General features: G+C 34.4%; 2 protein-coding genes and 1 long non-coding RNA gene across 3 annotated transcripts; all 3 read right to left on the bottom strand.

Moving 5' to 3' along the window:
- Window positions 1–8378: 8378 nt before the first annotated feature.
- Window positions 8379–9251, bottom strand: LOC136815688 (uncharacterized). Its single transcript, XM_067072132.1, has one exon. It carries the CDS (start codon window positions 9249–9251, stop codon window positions 8379–8381), a length of 873 nt encoding a protein of 290 aa, XP_066928233.1.
- A 1034-nt stretch (window positions 9252–10285) lies between these two features.
- On the bottom strand, window positions 10286–11335 carry LOC136815641 (uncharacterized). The gene is made up of 4 exons (XR_010847748.1): window positions 11279–11335; window positions 10929–11135; window positions 10520–10682; window positions 10286–10388 (listed from the first exon to the last, which is right to left on the bottom strand). It is a non-coding gene; the product is annotated as an uncharacterized lncRNA (long non-coding RNA).
- A 2159-nt stretch (window positions 11336–13494) lies between these two features.
- Window positions 13495–15663, bottom strand: LOC136815687 (nacrein-like protein C1). Its single transcript, XM_067072131.1, has 6 exons — window positions 15275–15663; window positions 14980–15108; window positions 14704–14822; window positions 14430–14564; window positions 14235–14268; window positions 13495–13865 (listed from the first exon to the last, which is right to left on the bottom strand). Exons 1-6 carry the CDS (start codon window positions 15486–15488, stop codon window positions 13495–13497), a joined length of 1002 nt encoding a protein of 333 aa, XP_066928232.1. The 5' UTR covers window positions 15489–15663.
- Window positions 15664–17798: the final 2135 nt, after the last annotated feature.

Raw genomic sequence — 17798 nt, 5'->3', positions numbered from 1 at the left:
CGCACAAAAATCAAAGAATCGAAACATGGTGGGCTCAGTTCAGAAAATCCCAGTCGAATTTTATGATTGAATTTTTCCGAACGCTGGTAGAAGAAATTTATAATCCTGATGACTTAAAGTATTGTAAAAAGCAAGTTTGGTTATTTTTCTTTTCTTGATATTATGCTCCTTCGGTAGAGAACTCTTTGAAGATACATTTAACTTCTTACATATAATCCTGATGACATGCTGCACAAAGCATGTGCTTGGTTTTTTTTGAACCTTGGATGATGGAGGAATTTATGTTTGTGGCTGTGAACGGTCGCCCAAATACTCTTTATATTTTTCCTTCAGACGGTAAAATTGATAAAAAGATCCTTGTTGACAATGATCAAGTTACCGAAATGAATGAATATTTACATAGTTTAATCAATGAAGACAATGAGTTTGACGATTTTAAAGAGTACTCTCTGGCACCTAATAGCCGGGGGGATTGGAATAAGCGGGGGTTGGGTGAAAAATTTTTGAAAAGGAGGCTAATACAGCTGAATTAGGACAAAAGAGGTAACTTTCAAAAACATTTTCCCAAAAATTAATAAGTGGGGGGGGGGTTGGAATAAGAATGTCCTGGGTGGAAAATTTTCAAAAAATTAATTAGCGGAGGAAGAAAGCTATTAGGTACCCGAGAGTACTTCAACTACATTATTGAAACTTCAGGCTTTCGGAGGGAGTTGAAGTGGGATAATGCTAAAAGTTTGTTTATACTACATCTGATTGATCACGCAGCTAAAGAGTGAACTTAATTACTGTATTGCTCTCATTTTTCTAGTCAACAAACGCTTAGAGATTGCTTTGTTATTTGAGGATGTTACTATTTCTTTTTTGATAATCAAGGCTCTTTAATAACTAGATTTTTAAACTTAAACTTTTAACTTCAATAGATTTATGCATACATTCTTGTGATCCTAGTTTTCGAAATAAACGTTATGTACTGATAATTAACTTTCGACGCGAAGAAACCCCCTTGGATGCCTTTTAAGTGGATTAATTTTTGAATTTTGGCCGTTTTTTTGCAAAATATAATTCTCGCAAAAAAATTTAAAATCTGGATTTTACGAAAAACCCCAGGAAAATAAAAGAATTTAAATGAAATAGAGGACGACGTTTCGCGAAAATAACCACTAAAGATTACTTAATTAATTTCGAACTTAATTAATTCTTTGTAATAATTCCCAAATTAGTATATCTTTAAGGGGGTTAATTTTAGCAGGAAATAAATTTTTCGAAACAAAAATGGATTTAATGATAGTCAGGGAAAATCAAAGAAATTGAAATTTTTTTAGGTGTCATTCGCATTAATTTATTCCCTTAAGGTAGGAGAGCATTTCGTGCAAATATTAAAATAATGGTCCCCCAAAACGCGCAGTATCACTGAGGTATTTCATCGTTATGCCTAATATATCACGAGTCTGTCATTAGAGTAATCAGAACAATGCATAAGGAAAAGAAGTGTTGTTTCCACAGATGCAGAAGGTTGACTGTGTCTGCAAAATTATCTCTAAATTTAAGTTCCGCCGAAGATAGCTGAAGCCAACCCTTAATCGGTTAAGGAGAACCACACCATCGTTGTCAGCAACACTTGAAAACCGAGTTAGCGCTAGGTTTAAAAAATGCAAAAAGAAAAGAAAGAAGCACCAAAGCGTTCGGTTCTACAAATTCCGCCACTCTTTGTTGTTTGTAGTTCTGACGGGAGAAAACATTGTATTTTTTCATACTATATATATGCCATAAAATATACGGAAATATCAAATAAAAATCTTTGAAATCTTCAAGTATTAAACTATGAAAATAGAATTCCTACATTTTCTTCGAGTTGCCCAAAAAAAACAACTTAGTTATCCCAATTCTCGATCCTTCCAAGGGAATCAGCATATAATTGATACTTACAAATACATGGGTGAAAAGTGTGAGCGCAACGGAATCACACCAACGGGTTTGCCGGTGTTCATTTTTTCCAAATGTTCACTTATGATTCGAACGTCATTCGAAACAATCTTTGACCAACTGTTCTTGAAATAGATCACCCACGCAAGGAGAAAACCCTGGATAAAAAGAATGTTTCATTTGGATAGATAAGGTATATGAAGAAGTCAGCAGCTTCTGAATTCTATATTTACGTGGTCAAAAGTTAGCAGTCCGCACATTAAACAGTTATTGGACAAAGTCGAATCCAATATGCGAAAATATTGGGCGTGCGAGAAAAGATATTGGACGAGGCTTTTTCATATTGGATGAGACTGCGTCCAATTAAATAGTTTGCTATCCGTTTATTGTTAAAAAATTTTTTAAAGTATAATTCCAATTTATAAGCTAATTAACCGGATTTCTTGGTAGTTTTCTTCAAAAGTATTAATTTTTTTTTTATGTAACGTCAAAAAGAAGATGCTCAATTGTCATCAAATTCGTTGGGTGACGTCAATTTTGGAAATATATATAGCCTCCACGGAAGCTATATATTAAACAGTTATCGGACAGTAAAGAAGCCAATCAAATGTCGCTATTTATGTGCGTCGGATAATATACTACTTACATAAAAAAGATACAATCAACCTCGTTTTTTTGTACACGGCAAATATGAAGAATTCACTATGGTCAGAGCCCTTAATTACAACTGCATCAGTTCATTACTCGCGTACGCTTACTAAGCGTGTTAAAGGGGACCTAAACCTTCATCATTGTGAACCTATCCTTCTCTTTTGCACCCGTAAATTACTTCAAAGACAGAGGAGTACTTACATTTTTCAAACTGCAGCAGTTTTTTGCATTACCGTCCCCATAATACACTCTTCCAACTACGCCACACAAGCCACAAATTAAGTCATTAATATTTCTTTCCGTCAATACTTCAAACATGTAGAATCTATTGTACAGTAACTCTCAAATATATAAGGGTTTTTGTCTTTATTGTTTCCATTTTGAGTAGTTGAAGGTTTTATACTTCTAGACTATATATATATGCTGACCCTCGATTTCAGTGAATTGCTGAATAAAATAATGTACAAGATAGAACATATCAAAAGATTTATTTTTACGTGATATAAAAGAAGGGTTTCAAGTATTTTTTGAATTGTGTGATTTTCCCTTCGCAAAAAAATCAATCTTCAACATCATTTTTAACAGGTTGTTTCATTCCCAACCATATTTTCCCAAAGTGTTGAATTTATATATCCAGCAGTATCTGAACAGTTCCTTTTTCAGTATCTAGGGACATGTTCCCATAGATAGGCCTCTCTTACTGATTTAAAATGAGTTTACCGTGACGAAAAGGGTATACTACATGTATAGTGTCGCACTTCTTGTTTGTAAATTTTTTCACTTTAATGGTGACTTTTATGAAGGTGCAAATGTTTGTTACCAAATAACCGTTCGGGCAGGAATTTTTCACGCCACCGGGGAACGTCGCTGGTCCGAGATTGCTACCACAAACACTGTATTCGCATTCATCAGGTTCAAAACCATTGCTATAATCCACCTCGTAATAGTTGGTGAGTATTTCTTCCGATATTTTATAAGTTATTGTGCGCTTCATTTGTAAATCGATAGTATCGTTGTTCTTCATTCGTTGATTGTCACTCAATTGTTGTTGAACGTTGTTGTCATTGTCCTCTTGTTCAGATTGATTGCTTTGTTCGTTCGTTGTTCATTCGTTCGTTGACTCGTTGTTTTCGTATATTTTTCTTGCTAGCATAACAAAGTGGGTATGCAAGCATATCCGCTTCCTAGTTACCTGTAAAAATAAAAGAAATACTGAATGTCGACTGATTGGAACTTCAAATAAAGCAGCCAAACTAAAAGGGGCTAATATTTAGAAAGATTTCATGTTCATCTTAAAATGACAAACCTCTTTCAATTTTTAATATTGTGTTAAAAGTTATGTTATAATAGAAGAGGCAAGCAGTCAGTACATGACACCTAGTGCTGTGGTGGACTCTTTTTTTTTATTTACAAAACGCATTCAGTGTAAAGAACCCCGATCTACAGAAGGCTTTTGCTTCTTTCTATTGTTATCATTTAGAGCTTTTGTACGTAAATGGATTCGTTTTGCACAGTTTTCAATCACATGACTAGAAAGGAACCAATCCCAAGGGTCGAACATGGTAACGTGATAGAAAATGTATGCAAATCACAACTTGCCTTTTATTTAAATCATAAGAAACTTTGAACATAAGTTTTTTGGTAAGAAATCGCGATAAGTTTTTCGATTTTGAAAAAAAAATCCGTTTTTAAGTAACACGATTTTCCGGAGATTTTATAAAAGACTATAGACAGTTCCCGTCATTGCAAATATATTTCCTGTGGCAAGAGCGGAGCGCTGTTTGCACTTAAAAACTTAAAAAGGTTGTCACATTTGAATAAGTTACAGTATAAAACGCGTATTGAACCGTTTTAGATATTTCAAACCCAATGAAAGATATGGACAAGAGTTTTTCTGTTCATAACATTGAAAAAGTCTTTAGCTTTAATACACCCCTGTCCTGTCTCATAGCCCCGGTAGAACTTTTTCTCACAGTGGGGATAAAAGTTTCTATTGAAACCCCAACGGGGATAGAAAACCTATATTGAAACCCCAACGGGGATAGAAAACCTATTGTTTCCAGCTCCAAAAATCCAATGGGGATGGTTTTGGACTTTTGGTTTTTGATTTATTTCCATTTGATTTCCAATGGGGATGAAATCAAAGTCAATTTCCCAGTGGGGCTGAAATTGTAGGCTATTTTTCCCGCCGGGGACGAAATTTAGGCCAAATTTTCCGGTGGGTTTGGGGCCCCACCGGGTCTGTGACACAGGGATGTTTAATTTTTTTCTTTGGGTCTTGAAATTTAACTGCAAAATTGACATCGTATAATACATTACCCTTAAAAATAGGGTCCCCATGACTAAATAATATATGCCTCTTTGTAAAAATTGTAATAACATTAAAGTAAGTTTAAAGCAATTCAAAAAACATTTTAAAAAAAGAAGTTACAATCAATTTGATCAAGGTACGGGCGTAGTATAAAGGTCCTCCACTGATAATAAACAGGACAATGGCATTTTGTTTTGTTGATTTTTGGAAACCAAACTGTACGAATAGAAACTTTTATCCACGGTGACGCCATAATTAGACACATAAGGCTTGTTACTACTAATAGAAATTTAACTGTTTTGTCTTTAATTTTTTCTCAGGTTTACAGAACTTCTGACTGCAAAGAAGTTTCCCCTTCACACATGAAACGTGTACATAGCAATCTTGAGCACCGGTACCTTTGGGTGAAATTGTGACATAATTTGATGGCGGTTGCTTGTTGTTGCTTTTTAGTGGAAAGCATCTCCTCTCTCAATTTCGTATCAGGTGTAAAAACTTCTTCTCCTCCCTGGAAAAACGTTCTACCACATACACTGGATCGGTTAATGGGGTGTTCAGGTGTTCGCAGGTGAATTCCTTCAATTTTGCTTGGTAGCATTGCGATTCACTAGTGGATGGATCCAAAAAACAAAAAAAAATTTTCCAGCAGTGGACCGGAAGGACATGAGTATTCTGTTTTCACTTTCGTAGACCTTGACGTAGCCTGGCTCAGCAGGGTTCCATAGTTTTGGAGTACATTTTCATCCCAAAAAATGCCCACACTCACAGTTTCTAGGTTTCGTACGATTTGAATAAAAACGGTAAAACGGTAGAGTGAAAGTTAATATTTTATTGGTTGATTAATTATTATCGATTTACCATTTTAAGGGTTAAGGTCCTAGAAACCTGAAAAAACTAAAAATTACATGCAGACTTTAATTACTTTTTTACTTTTCGGTTGTGATTTATTTGATTAAATAAATAAATATAAACTTGTAATAAGGTCTGTCGTTGTCTTTGGTAATAGAAGTGGAAAAAGAAAACTACTTTGATAGTGAAGCTAAGGCTACACTAGACACTTTTCAGGCGCTTGCAAGCGCCCGAAAATATTGGTGGTCTAGCCAGGGGTAAAAGAAAATTCGAATTAATTTTCAATAAATCAAGAGAGATTTTTTAGAAAAAATTCAATTCGAGTGGTTTAACAAAAGAACGGAAGCAGAAAAGTAAACAGAAAGAAGAAAATCCATTGATATTTGTTGCAGAAGCCCTGCAACAAAATAAATCTGATCTATTTTGTTGCATAGCCTTGCAACATTTTTTGAAGCTTTTTGTTGTGTTGCAGTGAAAATTGCAGAAAATTTCAACAGGCTACACTCGACTTTTTTCGTGCGCTTACAATGCAGCAGATGTTGCGTTGCAAGCGCACGAAAAAGTGTCTAGTGTAGCCTTAGCTTAAAAGTGCTCAATGATCAAGGAAAATCAAGAGCAGTACATTAAAAAAATTAGAAGACTAGTATTTAAGTAATTTTCTTACTTTCCAGATTATTGCAATATTTCAGATACTTCCGGACAGAAATATAATTATTAGACAATTGCTCTTGACGTAACTTAAAGATAGAAAAATAATGTTTTACATACCTCACCATAAAATTCAACCTCCAAACAAACAAATCGGTTGGTTGGGTTTATGGTGGTTGATATTTCATCAAAGGCAGTGGTCAAGATATCTGTTCTGTCTACCATGATGAAGTTTGTTGCTCCTTGGCAGACAACAGCAAGGTCCATGATTTCCAAGTCTCTCCCCCAAATCAACCTCTTTTGAATGAACCGCAACACTTCAATGGGGTTACCTTTTATTGTTTCATTACTGTGAATGTCAGCTAGGATTGACACTATCTCTGTATCTTTTACAATCTCTCTAGGAGGGTCACAAATTTTGATATGAGGCCCATCTATAATTTCAATATTGAACGCCTGGTCAGATAGGGCTGTCTCATGTTGTGGATCTTGCTCTACGGCCCTGCCTGGTTGATTTTCCCCAGTTGTCCTGTTTGGCAATTCTCTCTCTGTTGTCACAGTAGCTGAGAAGGGGTTGCTTGTCCTGGGGCTCAGGTACTGTTGGGTGGTGACTGTTGCTCTCTTGTCCTGTGTGGTGTTGGCGAGTTTGGTGGTGTTGGTGAGTTTGGTCGTATTGATCCTAGTTCTCTGTAGCTGTATTCAAACAATATGTCATCTTCATCATCATCAATATTTTCATTATCATCATTATATTTGCCTTGATATGGGAACATTGGATTGCTCAACGACTTTTGTGAAAAGAGGCTTAAAAAAAGGTCTTCAAGTTCCTGAATGAAATAGACAAAATTTTTAAAGTAGCTGTTGTATCGATATTTTAGGGTTAAATATTTGGAAAAAGCCGCAATTTAGAAAGCGAAAATAAAATCGGAGATCAAATTACTGTTAATGATTGATTTAATGTAACAAAAGTTATTTAAAAGATAAAAACATTAATGGCCTTTTGAATTTAGGAAAACCAGAAGTAAAGATTTACGGTGAACACATTTATATTTTAACAAATTACTTACTTCTTTATACTTCAATTCGTTTTTTTCAATGTTCATTTCTTTATCGATGCATTTCCAGATAAAACTTATTCTTTGGCGAGTTTGAATGGCCTTGGCCTGGCTTTTGGAACGTCCAAGTGAAATATACCATCTGATAACAAATGTAGTGTTGGACGGTGAAAAAGAATGCGGCTATTATATTTGATTTTTCCTGACATGTTTCGGACTCGGTCCGTTCTCAAGTGAATGATATTTCTGTAGAAAAAAAAGCGTTTTTATACAAAATTATTTGACGTCAAATTGGACAAATACGTCATTTTAGGCGATTTCGGCCTGAAAATGGGTTGGTGTGAATGGGGCCATCTGATAAGTTGAATTTGGTCTAAAATGAACGTGTAAATCAGACTTAGGCGCTCGGTTGGAGAAAATTGAGTTCTTGGTTCAACCCATGAGGTGCGAGGGTTCTCAGTTCTTTGATCCAGAAGTTTTCTCTCTGTAGTATTATCCTTTTCATTCTTTCTATATCTGTCTCGTTGATCTGTTCGATGATGGTGAACTTTGCGTCTCTGTTGAAATCGTGGTTGGTTTGGTGGAAATGTTTACACGCTGGGATTGTCTCTTGTCGTGGTCTGTATGCATTACTTCTATGGTTATTGAGTCTTTGATTGAATTGGGTCTCGCTTTTTCCAATATATTGGATGTGACATTTGTTGCATTCCAGGAGGTAGATGATGCGAGTGCTTTTGCAGTTAACGCTGTAGAAGATCTGGTACGTCCTTTTGGTTTGTTGACTGGTGAAGGTTGAGGTTGACATTATTTGTTTACAGCAAAGGTTTCCTGTCCTTGTTAAGCAAGGCTGGCACTTTCCTTTCAGTTTTTGTTGTTTTCTTGAGACTTTGTTGTTGGATATTGATGTTTGTCCAAGTAGATCTTTCAAGTTTTTGTTGCGTCTATACGCAATGACTGGTGTTTGTTGGAAGGTATCTTGAAACCGTTCGTTGATGTTTAGGATATCCCAGATGCTTTTCCAGTAAGGTACGGATAGGTGGTAAGTTTTTGTTAAAGGTAGTGATGAAGGCGATTTGTTGTTTATTCTTGGTGTTGTTGTATTTTAGGAGATCTTCCCGGTTCTTAATATTAACTTTGTCGAACTGTTTATGGAGGTTTTCAGCTTTGTATCCTCTTCTGATGAATGCATCTTTCATTTGGAGGAGGGATTGGTTGTATTCTTCGGGGTTGGAGCAAATCTTTTTCATCCTTAGTGCTTGACCGTATGGGATGTTGTTTTTTAGGTTGTTTGGGTGGTATGAGGTATTATGGAGGTATGATGACCGATCTGTTGGTTTTTTAAAGATCTTGTAATCTAGCCGATTGTTTTTTATGGTTATCGTTGTGTCCAGGAAGTTGATCTCGCTATGAGAATATTCCGTCGTGAATTTAATTGATGGGTGAACTGTGTTGATGATTGCGAAAAATTCTTTTAGATCACTTTCTGTGCCTTTCCATATAAAAAATATGTCATCAATGAATCTGAGGTATTTTTTGATGTTGTTAGTTATGCGTGGATAGATTTCTCGTTCTTCGAACTCTCCCATAAAAATGTTTGCATACGATGGGGTACATTTAGTACCCATTGCGCATCCTTTGATTTGGAGATAGTGTTTGTCGTTGAATACGAAGTTATTAAGGGTGAGGATGAGGCGTAAGAATGTTAAAATTACTGTCATGTGTTTAATGGACGACTCGACGTTTGTTAATGATTTACGAATGGAGGCTATGCCTTCGACATTCGGGATGTTGGTATATAATGCCGACACATCCATGGTTACAAGTATTGCGTGTGTTGGTATATGTAAATCTTTGGTTTTGTTGATAAAGTCTGTTGTGTCTTTGATATATGAAGGTAGTGATTTCGCATGGTCTTGTAGGTGATAACAAATGTAGTATATTAAACTTTTACTAATTGCCTCAAAAGTTTATTCGTATTGAAGAACTAGCTGTGAAACCTTTTATAGATCAAAATTTCTTCATAGTTATAAAACGAGTTAGAAATTATATATTGGACAGTGGGTCGAGATAAAATACCATTAGATGCTAGAAATTAGTATTTTTCACAAAAAACGATTAAATTAATAAATACCTCTCGAAATCAAAGAAAAGTTGTTGCGTATTCACGTACGTATACGAAAAATCGTCACTGATACGTTTTTTGTTGGTCTCTTTTGTTCTAGTTGAAATTTTTCTTGCGTAGACCAAAGTCTTTTTGGATTGAGATAATGCAATCTAAAGATTTCAAGTTAGAATAGTCTACTCAATGACGACGTCCCGTCCTTGCTAAGTCCAAAATCATATTGAAATAATCGCCACTTTAGGATTAAAAAATTAATCATATAAACCTAAAATTGTTATTGGTTCGACAAAAAAGAAGTCCAAAATCATATCGAAATAATCGCCACTTTAGGATTAAAAAATAAATCATATAAACCTAAAATGGTTTTTGGTTCGACGAAAAAGAATCTGACAAACTCCAAAATCATATCGAAATAATCGCCACTTTAGGATTAAGAAATAAATTTTATAAACCTATATTGGTTACTGGTTCGACAAATTGAAAGATTGGCTGTTACTGAGGTTTTAGTGCCAGGTGCCAAGATATTTGACGTTTTCTGAGGTTTGTTCAGCCAATATACAGCATAATGTGTTGACTTTAGATAAAAACATACCTCTTCTCCTGGTTGGGCTACATCAAGGTCAGATTCAGATTCGTTCTGATTTTCTCCTAGGTCACTTGGTACAAAGGTGATCTCAGGGTCCATCGTATATTTAATCATAAATTCTTCTTTTTCACGATATTTTTGTGCGCGTTCTTTATATAGATATCCATTCTCTTGACACATTTATTGTGGACCTTGCACACACGAGGTTTGTGGATGCCTTTGTGCGACTCAAGAGACATCCATCTAAAATGGGTCAAGGAATCATTTATTGAAACGGAAATTTTTCATGATAACAAGGGTTGTTATCAAGCAACGAACAGATCAAAATGTGGAAAAATACTGAATATTTCCTGCTGTAGATTTTTAGCTGTTACCTAAACATCCTTAGCTGAACGGAATGCTCACGAGATGCTTGCTCTTCTGTCCATTTTGGATGGTTAGGATGCTGTTTCTCACGTAAGTGCCTGGCGAGCTCTGTTTTCATTTCGCCACAATATTCAAAGGGGCACTTCATGAATGGCTTCTGCTGGTTTTTTGCTAATAAAAAATTAATAAGAATTAAGTTCTAATAAATCGTACAAACACTTAATAATTAACAAAGCTCAAGGAAGTTAAATTCAGATCCTTCAATTTTTTTTTGCTTTCTCCTAATCCATTTTTTATGAAACATATTTCAAACCCTCCTGGCGGTATAATCTAAGCTTTTTAGCGGGAGGCTAGGAAACTTTAGTTTTGTATATTTGTTCCGTTAAGCACCTATAGATAAATATACTTCAAACTTACGATTTGGCACAACAGCATCGTGGCATTTGAAGAAATCAAACAGTCGGTCTGAAATGTAAATAAAGATGTATAGGTATCTCAATAATATATAAAAGATTCCTTATCGGATTCATTGGTGAAAAGCCAAAGAACAGTTCCAAAAATCCAATATGCCTTTCAATTGTCTCTTCTCCTCTGATATTTTGGATTTAAGTGGGCCGTCTGAATCTGTAAACAAAAAGAGTAAGTATTTTTATCAACACATAAGGTTTTGGCTATTGACGAATATTCCTTTCTTGTGACCTCAATAAATAAAATTGCATTTCAGAAATATAGAGCTTGACCATAAAAACCATTTTAGTTTTCCATACCTTTCTCTTTATTACATGGTTCTTTTCGGATCTGTTTCGGTTCACTTTTGGTTCGGATTAGATCTATAACATATGAAATTACACAAATTATCAAAAAAGGTTTTATTTTATTGAAAAAGTGGTTATTGTGTAGATATTTTAGGGTCGCAGAGGTCAAATATTTTGGAAAATTTCATCAATACATGAGGTTTTGACGAATTATTCATTTCTTGTGACTTCCATAAATGAAATGGCATTTTAGAAATATAGAGCTTGACCTTAAAAACCCAAAGTAACCCAATTTGACCTTTTAGGCTCTGTTTTGGTTCGGTTTCTGTTCCGTTCAAATCTATAACACATGAAATTATACATACAGGGTGTCCTGAAAAAAGTCTGTAGTCGTGTTTTGACAGAGGACTTTTTTTCAGCACACCCGTATTACCAAATAAGTACATCCTTAATTTGTTTGATAGTTAAAGCAAATTCTGGAGAACTGAGCAATTCAGTTTCGAGGTCAAAAATGAAGGAGGGGCGATTTCAATTAAAATATCCAGAATGAAATAATACTTGTTGGTGCGAGTGTGTTTTCCATTTTTTTGAGAAGATTAACACAGGTGCTTCCAAAACCATTGATGTCACTTTCCTTACACCATTGTAAATAAAATTGTGAATAAAAAAACTACTGAATCCAAAAAGTTAGAAATCCAGATTATTTTTCATTTAGTAGTTCTGTTGTAATTTTTTCTAAATTTTTAATATAAAAAATTTCTATTACCTGGCATAGCCTGTTTATCAAGGCAAAAGTCTTTGTGTTAATTTTACAAAGATCAGTTGGAGCCATTTTCAATTGAATTAAATTATTGATGAAGTCGAATACTTTTTGGTAATCCTGAAAATAAATAAAAAAATGAAAAATAAAAAAAACATAAGAAATCTTAGAATACAGTACAGGTTCATTTTAATCCTAAAAGGAGAAAAATTTAATATGAAAAAGCATCATCTTTTCAGAAAATATTATGGTAAATTTTAAAGTCTCACTCACTGGAGGATCGTTCAAGCTCGACTAGCTTTTCGTTGTATATGGCCACTGCTTTTGGATCTAGAAATAAATTATGAAAAAATCATGACGAAAAATTGAGCTTGACTTGAAATTGAGTTGAAAGAAAAATTAAATAGAGAACTAAGACATCAGTTTTTTCTCAATCAAATTTAGAAGGGAAGTTCAAGGCAGTTATTTTTTGAATAAAACATGAACGAACTAATTATTATCAAAGTCTTATCTTACTCGTATAATACACGTTTTTGTCAAACTTTTTCTTCTTCAATTTCGACTTGTCATCCGCTTAAATATAAGTTAAAAGAACTAAGAAAAACAAGTTCAATTCAATATTTGTTTCTAATTCAAAAAATATAACTTCGAGATACAAATAATATCAATATCTATAGTTTTATTCCATTGAACCTTAATATTTTAAAAGGTTGCAATAGTACTAACCATCTTTCTCCCTATCTTTTTGTTCTAATTTTGCGCTTTCCTAAGAATAGAAAATAGGAAAATTATTCAATAACTTTTTCCAAGGGCTGAAATCCATAAGGCTGGGAGATTATTTACAAAAAGTTGTAGAAGAATGGTTTTCAATACATGTAAATTTGATCTTAACTTACTTCTATCAGGGGTAGGTGGAACAACGTCGGTGCCTGCTGATTCAGCTCCACTGTCAATATTGCTGTCAGGGTAATAAGTTGGATCCTTTACAGAATCATCATCATCATCATCGTCAATCCCCGATGATATGTTCGACATGGTCTTTTGTAAGTTTAGCTCTAAAATATCGAAATCAAATTAAATACTCGTTTCATAGACATATTTATTTTAAAAAAATTCGGAGCGACTATAGAAATCCCACTTGAAAAATACACGATAAACGAGGGTCAACCTACTAACCTACGTACCAATTGTTTAGGAAACATCACATTAAAGCCCGTACCATATATACGCGTTCACTTATCTTGGGGCATGGTTCACTTATCTGGTCACGAGTTAAATTACAGTTTAGTCTTTTAAGACTTAAGTCTTTTCACGAGTCTGTATTCCGCAAAATCATACCATAGTATTTGAACCTACGTAACCTTCGTAACCTTCGTTTAGAGATTTAATATTTGAACCTACGTAACCTTCGTAACCTTCGTTTAGCTCTAGCTTAGACGGCCGACATTCAGCCCTACTCTTTTAATTGTTAGAGTAGGCAGAAAGTGGGCATAAAGTTGGCAGTTAAAATCTTTGCTTGGAAAAGATAGGAAGAGTCGTAACCTTCGTAACCTTCGTTTAGAGATTTGGTTTTTAAACCTACGTAACCTTCGTAACCTTCGTTTAGAGATTTGGTTTTTGAACCTACGTAACCTTCGTAACCTTCATTTAGAGATTTGGTTTTTGAACCTACGTAACCTTCGTAACCTTCGTTTAGAGATTTGGTTTTTGAACCTACGTAACCTTCGTAACCTTCGTTAAGAGATTTAGTTTTTGAACCTACGTAACCTTCGTTTAGAGATTTAGTTGTTGAACCTACGTAACCTTCGTAACCTTTGTTTAGAGATTTGGTTTTTGAACCTACATGTTTATAATCAGCTAAATTTAATTTAGAGACAACAATAGTTTTTCGATTATTGTAATTTGTTGACCGATTTAAAATAAAAGTGATACAGTTCATTAAATAAAAACTAAAATCCCGCAAAAAGTATCATAAAAATTGATTTTGAGCGGTTGACAAAAAATATCATATCGAATGTTTTTACAACGTTCCATTGTAAACGGTGCTTGCATCTTTCACAAACTGGAGAAAAAGATTTTCTTCCTTATGCTGATAACGCCACATAAACTCTGCTAGGTGGGAACTGAAGAGATACTTTTTGGCACCAAAGGCCGGAAGATGTACTTTGGCGTGGCGCCAGTGCCCTTCGATTTTATTTGTGTGATCACCGGATTCATTCACGAATTCGATACTGTGGTTCACCTAAGATGCGAATAAAAATTATATCATAAGGCTATTCTTCTAATGAAAAAAGTCATTGCAATATTAAACAAATTGCTGTAATATTATGACCTTACATTTACAATTATTGAAACATTACGAATTAAATGATAAATTTCTTAATCAGTTTAGTAAGTACTTACTTTGAGATGTTTATAGTCTTTTTTGGATAGGATGTCGTATGCTTTCCAGTAATCACTTATGATAGTTGTGCCTGGCTTTATGAATTTTTGAATAATCGGTAATAATGTATTTCTATCACGCTTCTCCACGGGTACCTGGAAAAATCGAAATTTCATACTTGAAAGATACGTGAAATCAGGCCTCCACGTAATATATGTAACTAGAAAAGTATTGGGCAGTTAAGAAGCCAATGAAAATGTCGTTTGCATGAGTTTGGCACTAAAAAAATCTTACCATGAAATTTTTTCTTGAGCTTTCCTCGATACCACCAAATACCCATTGACCCTCCACTCTATGACCTCGATGATATTTTCTTTTACCGAATTTACTTTCATCAATTTGGACACGAATACCTGAAAGAATACAAGACAGTGTCCTTTAAATTACAGACCAAGCGATCCACGTGATTAATTCGAAGATCAAGATTAAGTCTATTATTGACCTGATGACAAAGTAATATCCCGTTACTTAGACAAAAAAGGAAGAAATTTTTAATCTTAAAATTTTTACCTTCCCCTCCGATCGGCTCAATTTTCTTCAGAATCACAACTTCGCAAACTTCACGGCAAAACATATCCCAATCAACAGCTGTGTTAGGAGAGAGACCCATTTGTTGTATGATCACAGATTGTTCTACTCCTATATAAAAAAAAAATTTGACATTATTTTCAAAAAAATATTTTATCTCATTGAATTTAAGTTTGCAAAAGTACATTGATACTATTGTCAACAAAAGTTGATATGTGTCAATGAAATAACAAACTAGCCCATTTGTCTGTAATATACCGAAGAACAAATAATTTACCTGTTGACCATAAATACGTGAGTTCTAGTATTTCTGTTATTGTTAAGTTGCTCTTATCAAACCATGAGCCAGCTCTGATTGATTTCTCCAACGAATGTCCTTTTCGCTGACACCTCCAAATAATCCCATCAGAACACTTGGTTGTAAAAGACAAGTGCATTGGCAGACCACATGATTGGCACATTCGAGATTTCGGAATTAGATTATTATCCATTGACCACTTGATCGCTTGATCTTTACTTTGGATGACATCTGAAAGCAACCAACGATATGAACCTGCGATGGTCTGTTTTTGTCTTTGGTAGCTGAAATTTGTTTGGGATGATCCACATTGTGTTGATTTGTCCAAACGAATGATCTTACTTATAGGTTTGCTGTATGAAGCTTGAGTAGATCGCTCTCTTTTTAACATGATTCTTATCTAAAGAAATATGAATTATTGTTCTATTAACCAAATTCTATAGTAATGATGTATCTTTGATATTCAAGGGCAAAATAAAAAAAAATTTATTTCGATAATAAACGATAATAATACGTTACAATACGTTCTGGAAAATATATGATTAATACAAGGCCCTATAATAACTAAACACTCCTCTCTCAATGATGTGTTGAGGACCCAGTAATGTAATAATACTCATGAGAATTTATCCCGGAATTTATTGAGATTTCCGAATAATGGAGTTGAAATTGGAGGGTTAACCTCGTTATAGGAAAATTTGCTTTTTATGTTTTGAATCAGATAAATAAATTGCATCATGTAACATTCAGTCAAAGAAAGTTATTACTTAAATACGTATTGCAGCAATACGTTCCGTCCCCTAAACAGAAATAAAAGCCCGGGCTAAGTATTCAGATTTGTTATTCATGACAATACACAATAATGAATTTAAGTTTGATACTGATAACAACTGACCCCTTCAATGTCAAAAATAATTAGATTATAACAATGTAACCACTATAAATCATATATTAAATATTTATTCTGAAATGTCTATATTACTGTAGATACTAAATCATCCAAAACCGAATTGTAGCGTAATGCTTAATTAATTTCATAACCGATCATCAAAGTTCAATATCATTAAAATGGAAACGATTCAAATCATTCGTGAGCAGTGTTCGATAATTCGTGCGTTGATGGTTGAGTGTATCTTCTGGTTGTACTTTTGCACGTATAAATCCATTGGAATTATATTACCAGTGGTTAAAGAATCGTCCAATAGCTCAGGCGCCTTCTTTAAAAACACATGGGTCATTCGATGCCCATTTTTCACAGAAGAGTATTGACCGTATCCTTCTTTGGCTAAATACTCGCAGCATCTTTGATACTCTAGTGTCATAATATATGGTCGAATGTTTTTAGTAGTACATATACGCACAGAACGTTGGGTAACAATTGATCCCGGGGACGACAGTACAACTTTGCACAAGTTTTGCTGACTTGGAACAAACACATTAACTGTCCTCGATGGCATGATCGATCGTACAAACTGAAATTAAAAGCAAAAATAGATTGAAAAGCGATTTGAAAAGACTTCGATAAGAACAAATTAAGAATAATTTGAGGCTCGTAAGAACATCTAAGTCAGAATATATCAAAAAATTATGAAAATGCCTTTCCTTAAATCGAAAACTTTAAATAAATCGTCCCAGGAACTAATATGGTATGTTATGGAGTTTTACAATTAAAGAGTAAAATAAGTTATTTACCTCTTTGAGGACGAATTTTTGTTCCTCTGAATTGTTAATGATATTTCTGGCTTGTATCACCATTTCGAGTGAGACTTCTTCGTCCAAACCAGTGGCAGAGTTATCACATAAAATAGCGAAAACCTTTTCCATAGTGTGTAGCGCCACTGCTATCTTTGGAATGGTATCGGCCAATTTAGAAGATTTCACGGGTATGGCCATCCTCATTTTCGAATTCGATTCGTGAATGAATTCTGTTTCCAATTTATTGAGAAATCTATGAAAGGAATGAAAGAAAGCAAATTATTTTTGGGAGTCTACCGCGAAAATTAGTTCCGCAAAATGCAAATATCAGTGAAAATTTTTGAAAATCTTTAGGAAAATGAAATTATTTAGGCAACATGTGGGTGTCGTCTACCGCGAAAATTGGTTTCGCAAAAAATGACAATTTCACACCCTCGAACCGCTGAAATAAGTTCCCTCAAAAGTTATTTCCCTTAAGGTACTAAAAAAATGTAAAAATTAAAAATGTCGGTTTCCGCAATTTCGTAATCTAGTACACCTTCTTTACTTAATTTAATTATCTACTTACTCAGCAGCACTCGCACCAAGATAAAAGATTGGAGGATTTTCTGGATCCAATATCTCTTGCAGTTTTGAATAAAAATCATTCATGTCGAAGTTGAATTCTTGGCCAAAATTGCGATTAGCAGAAACTTGTTCCTCTGGACTAGGACGGTAGGGAGTTGGAACTGTAACTAAAAATCTCTCCCAGAATCCATCATTCCTGTCTATAGTAGCAAGTAGCATTGAAATGTTTTTCAATTGTGTT

This window comes from Clytia hemisphaerica, unplaced genomic scaffold, assembly GCF_902728285.1.
Source record: "Clytia hemisphaerica strain Z4C2 unplaced genomic scaffold, Clytia hemisphaerica genome assembly, whole genome shotgun sequence".
Lineage (NCBI taxonomy): Eukaryota > Metazoa > Cnidaria > Hydrozoa > Leptothecata > Clytiidae > Clytia > Clytia hemisphaerica.
The sequence above is the reverse complement of the archived record's forward strand: the minus strand, read 5'-3'. Positions and strand labels throughout refer to the sequence as shown.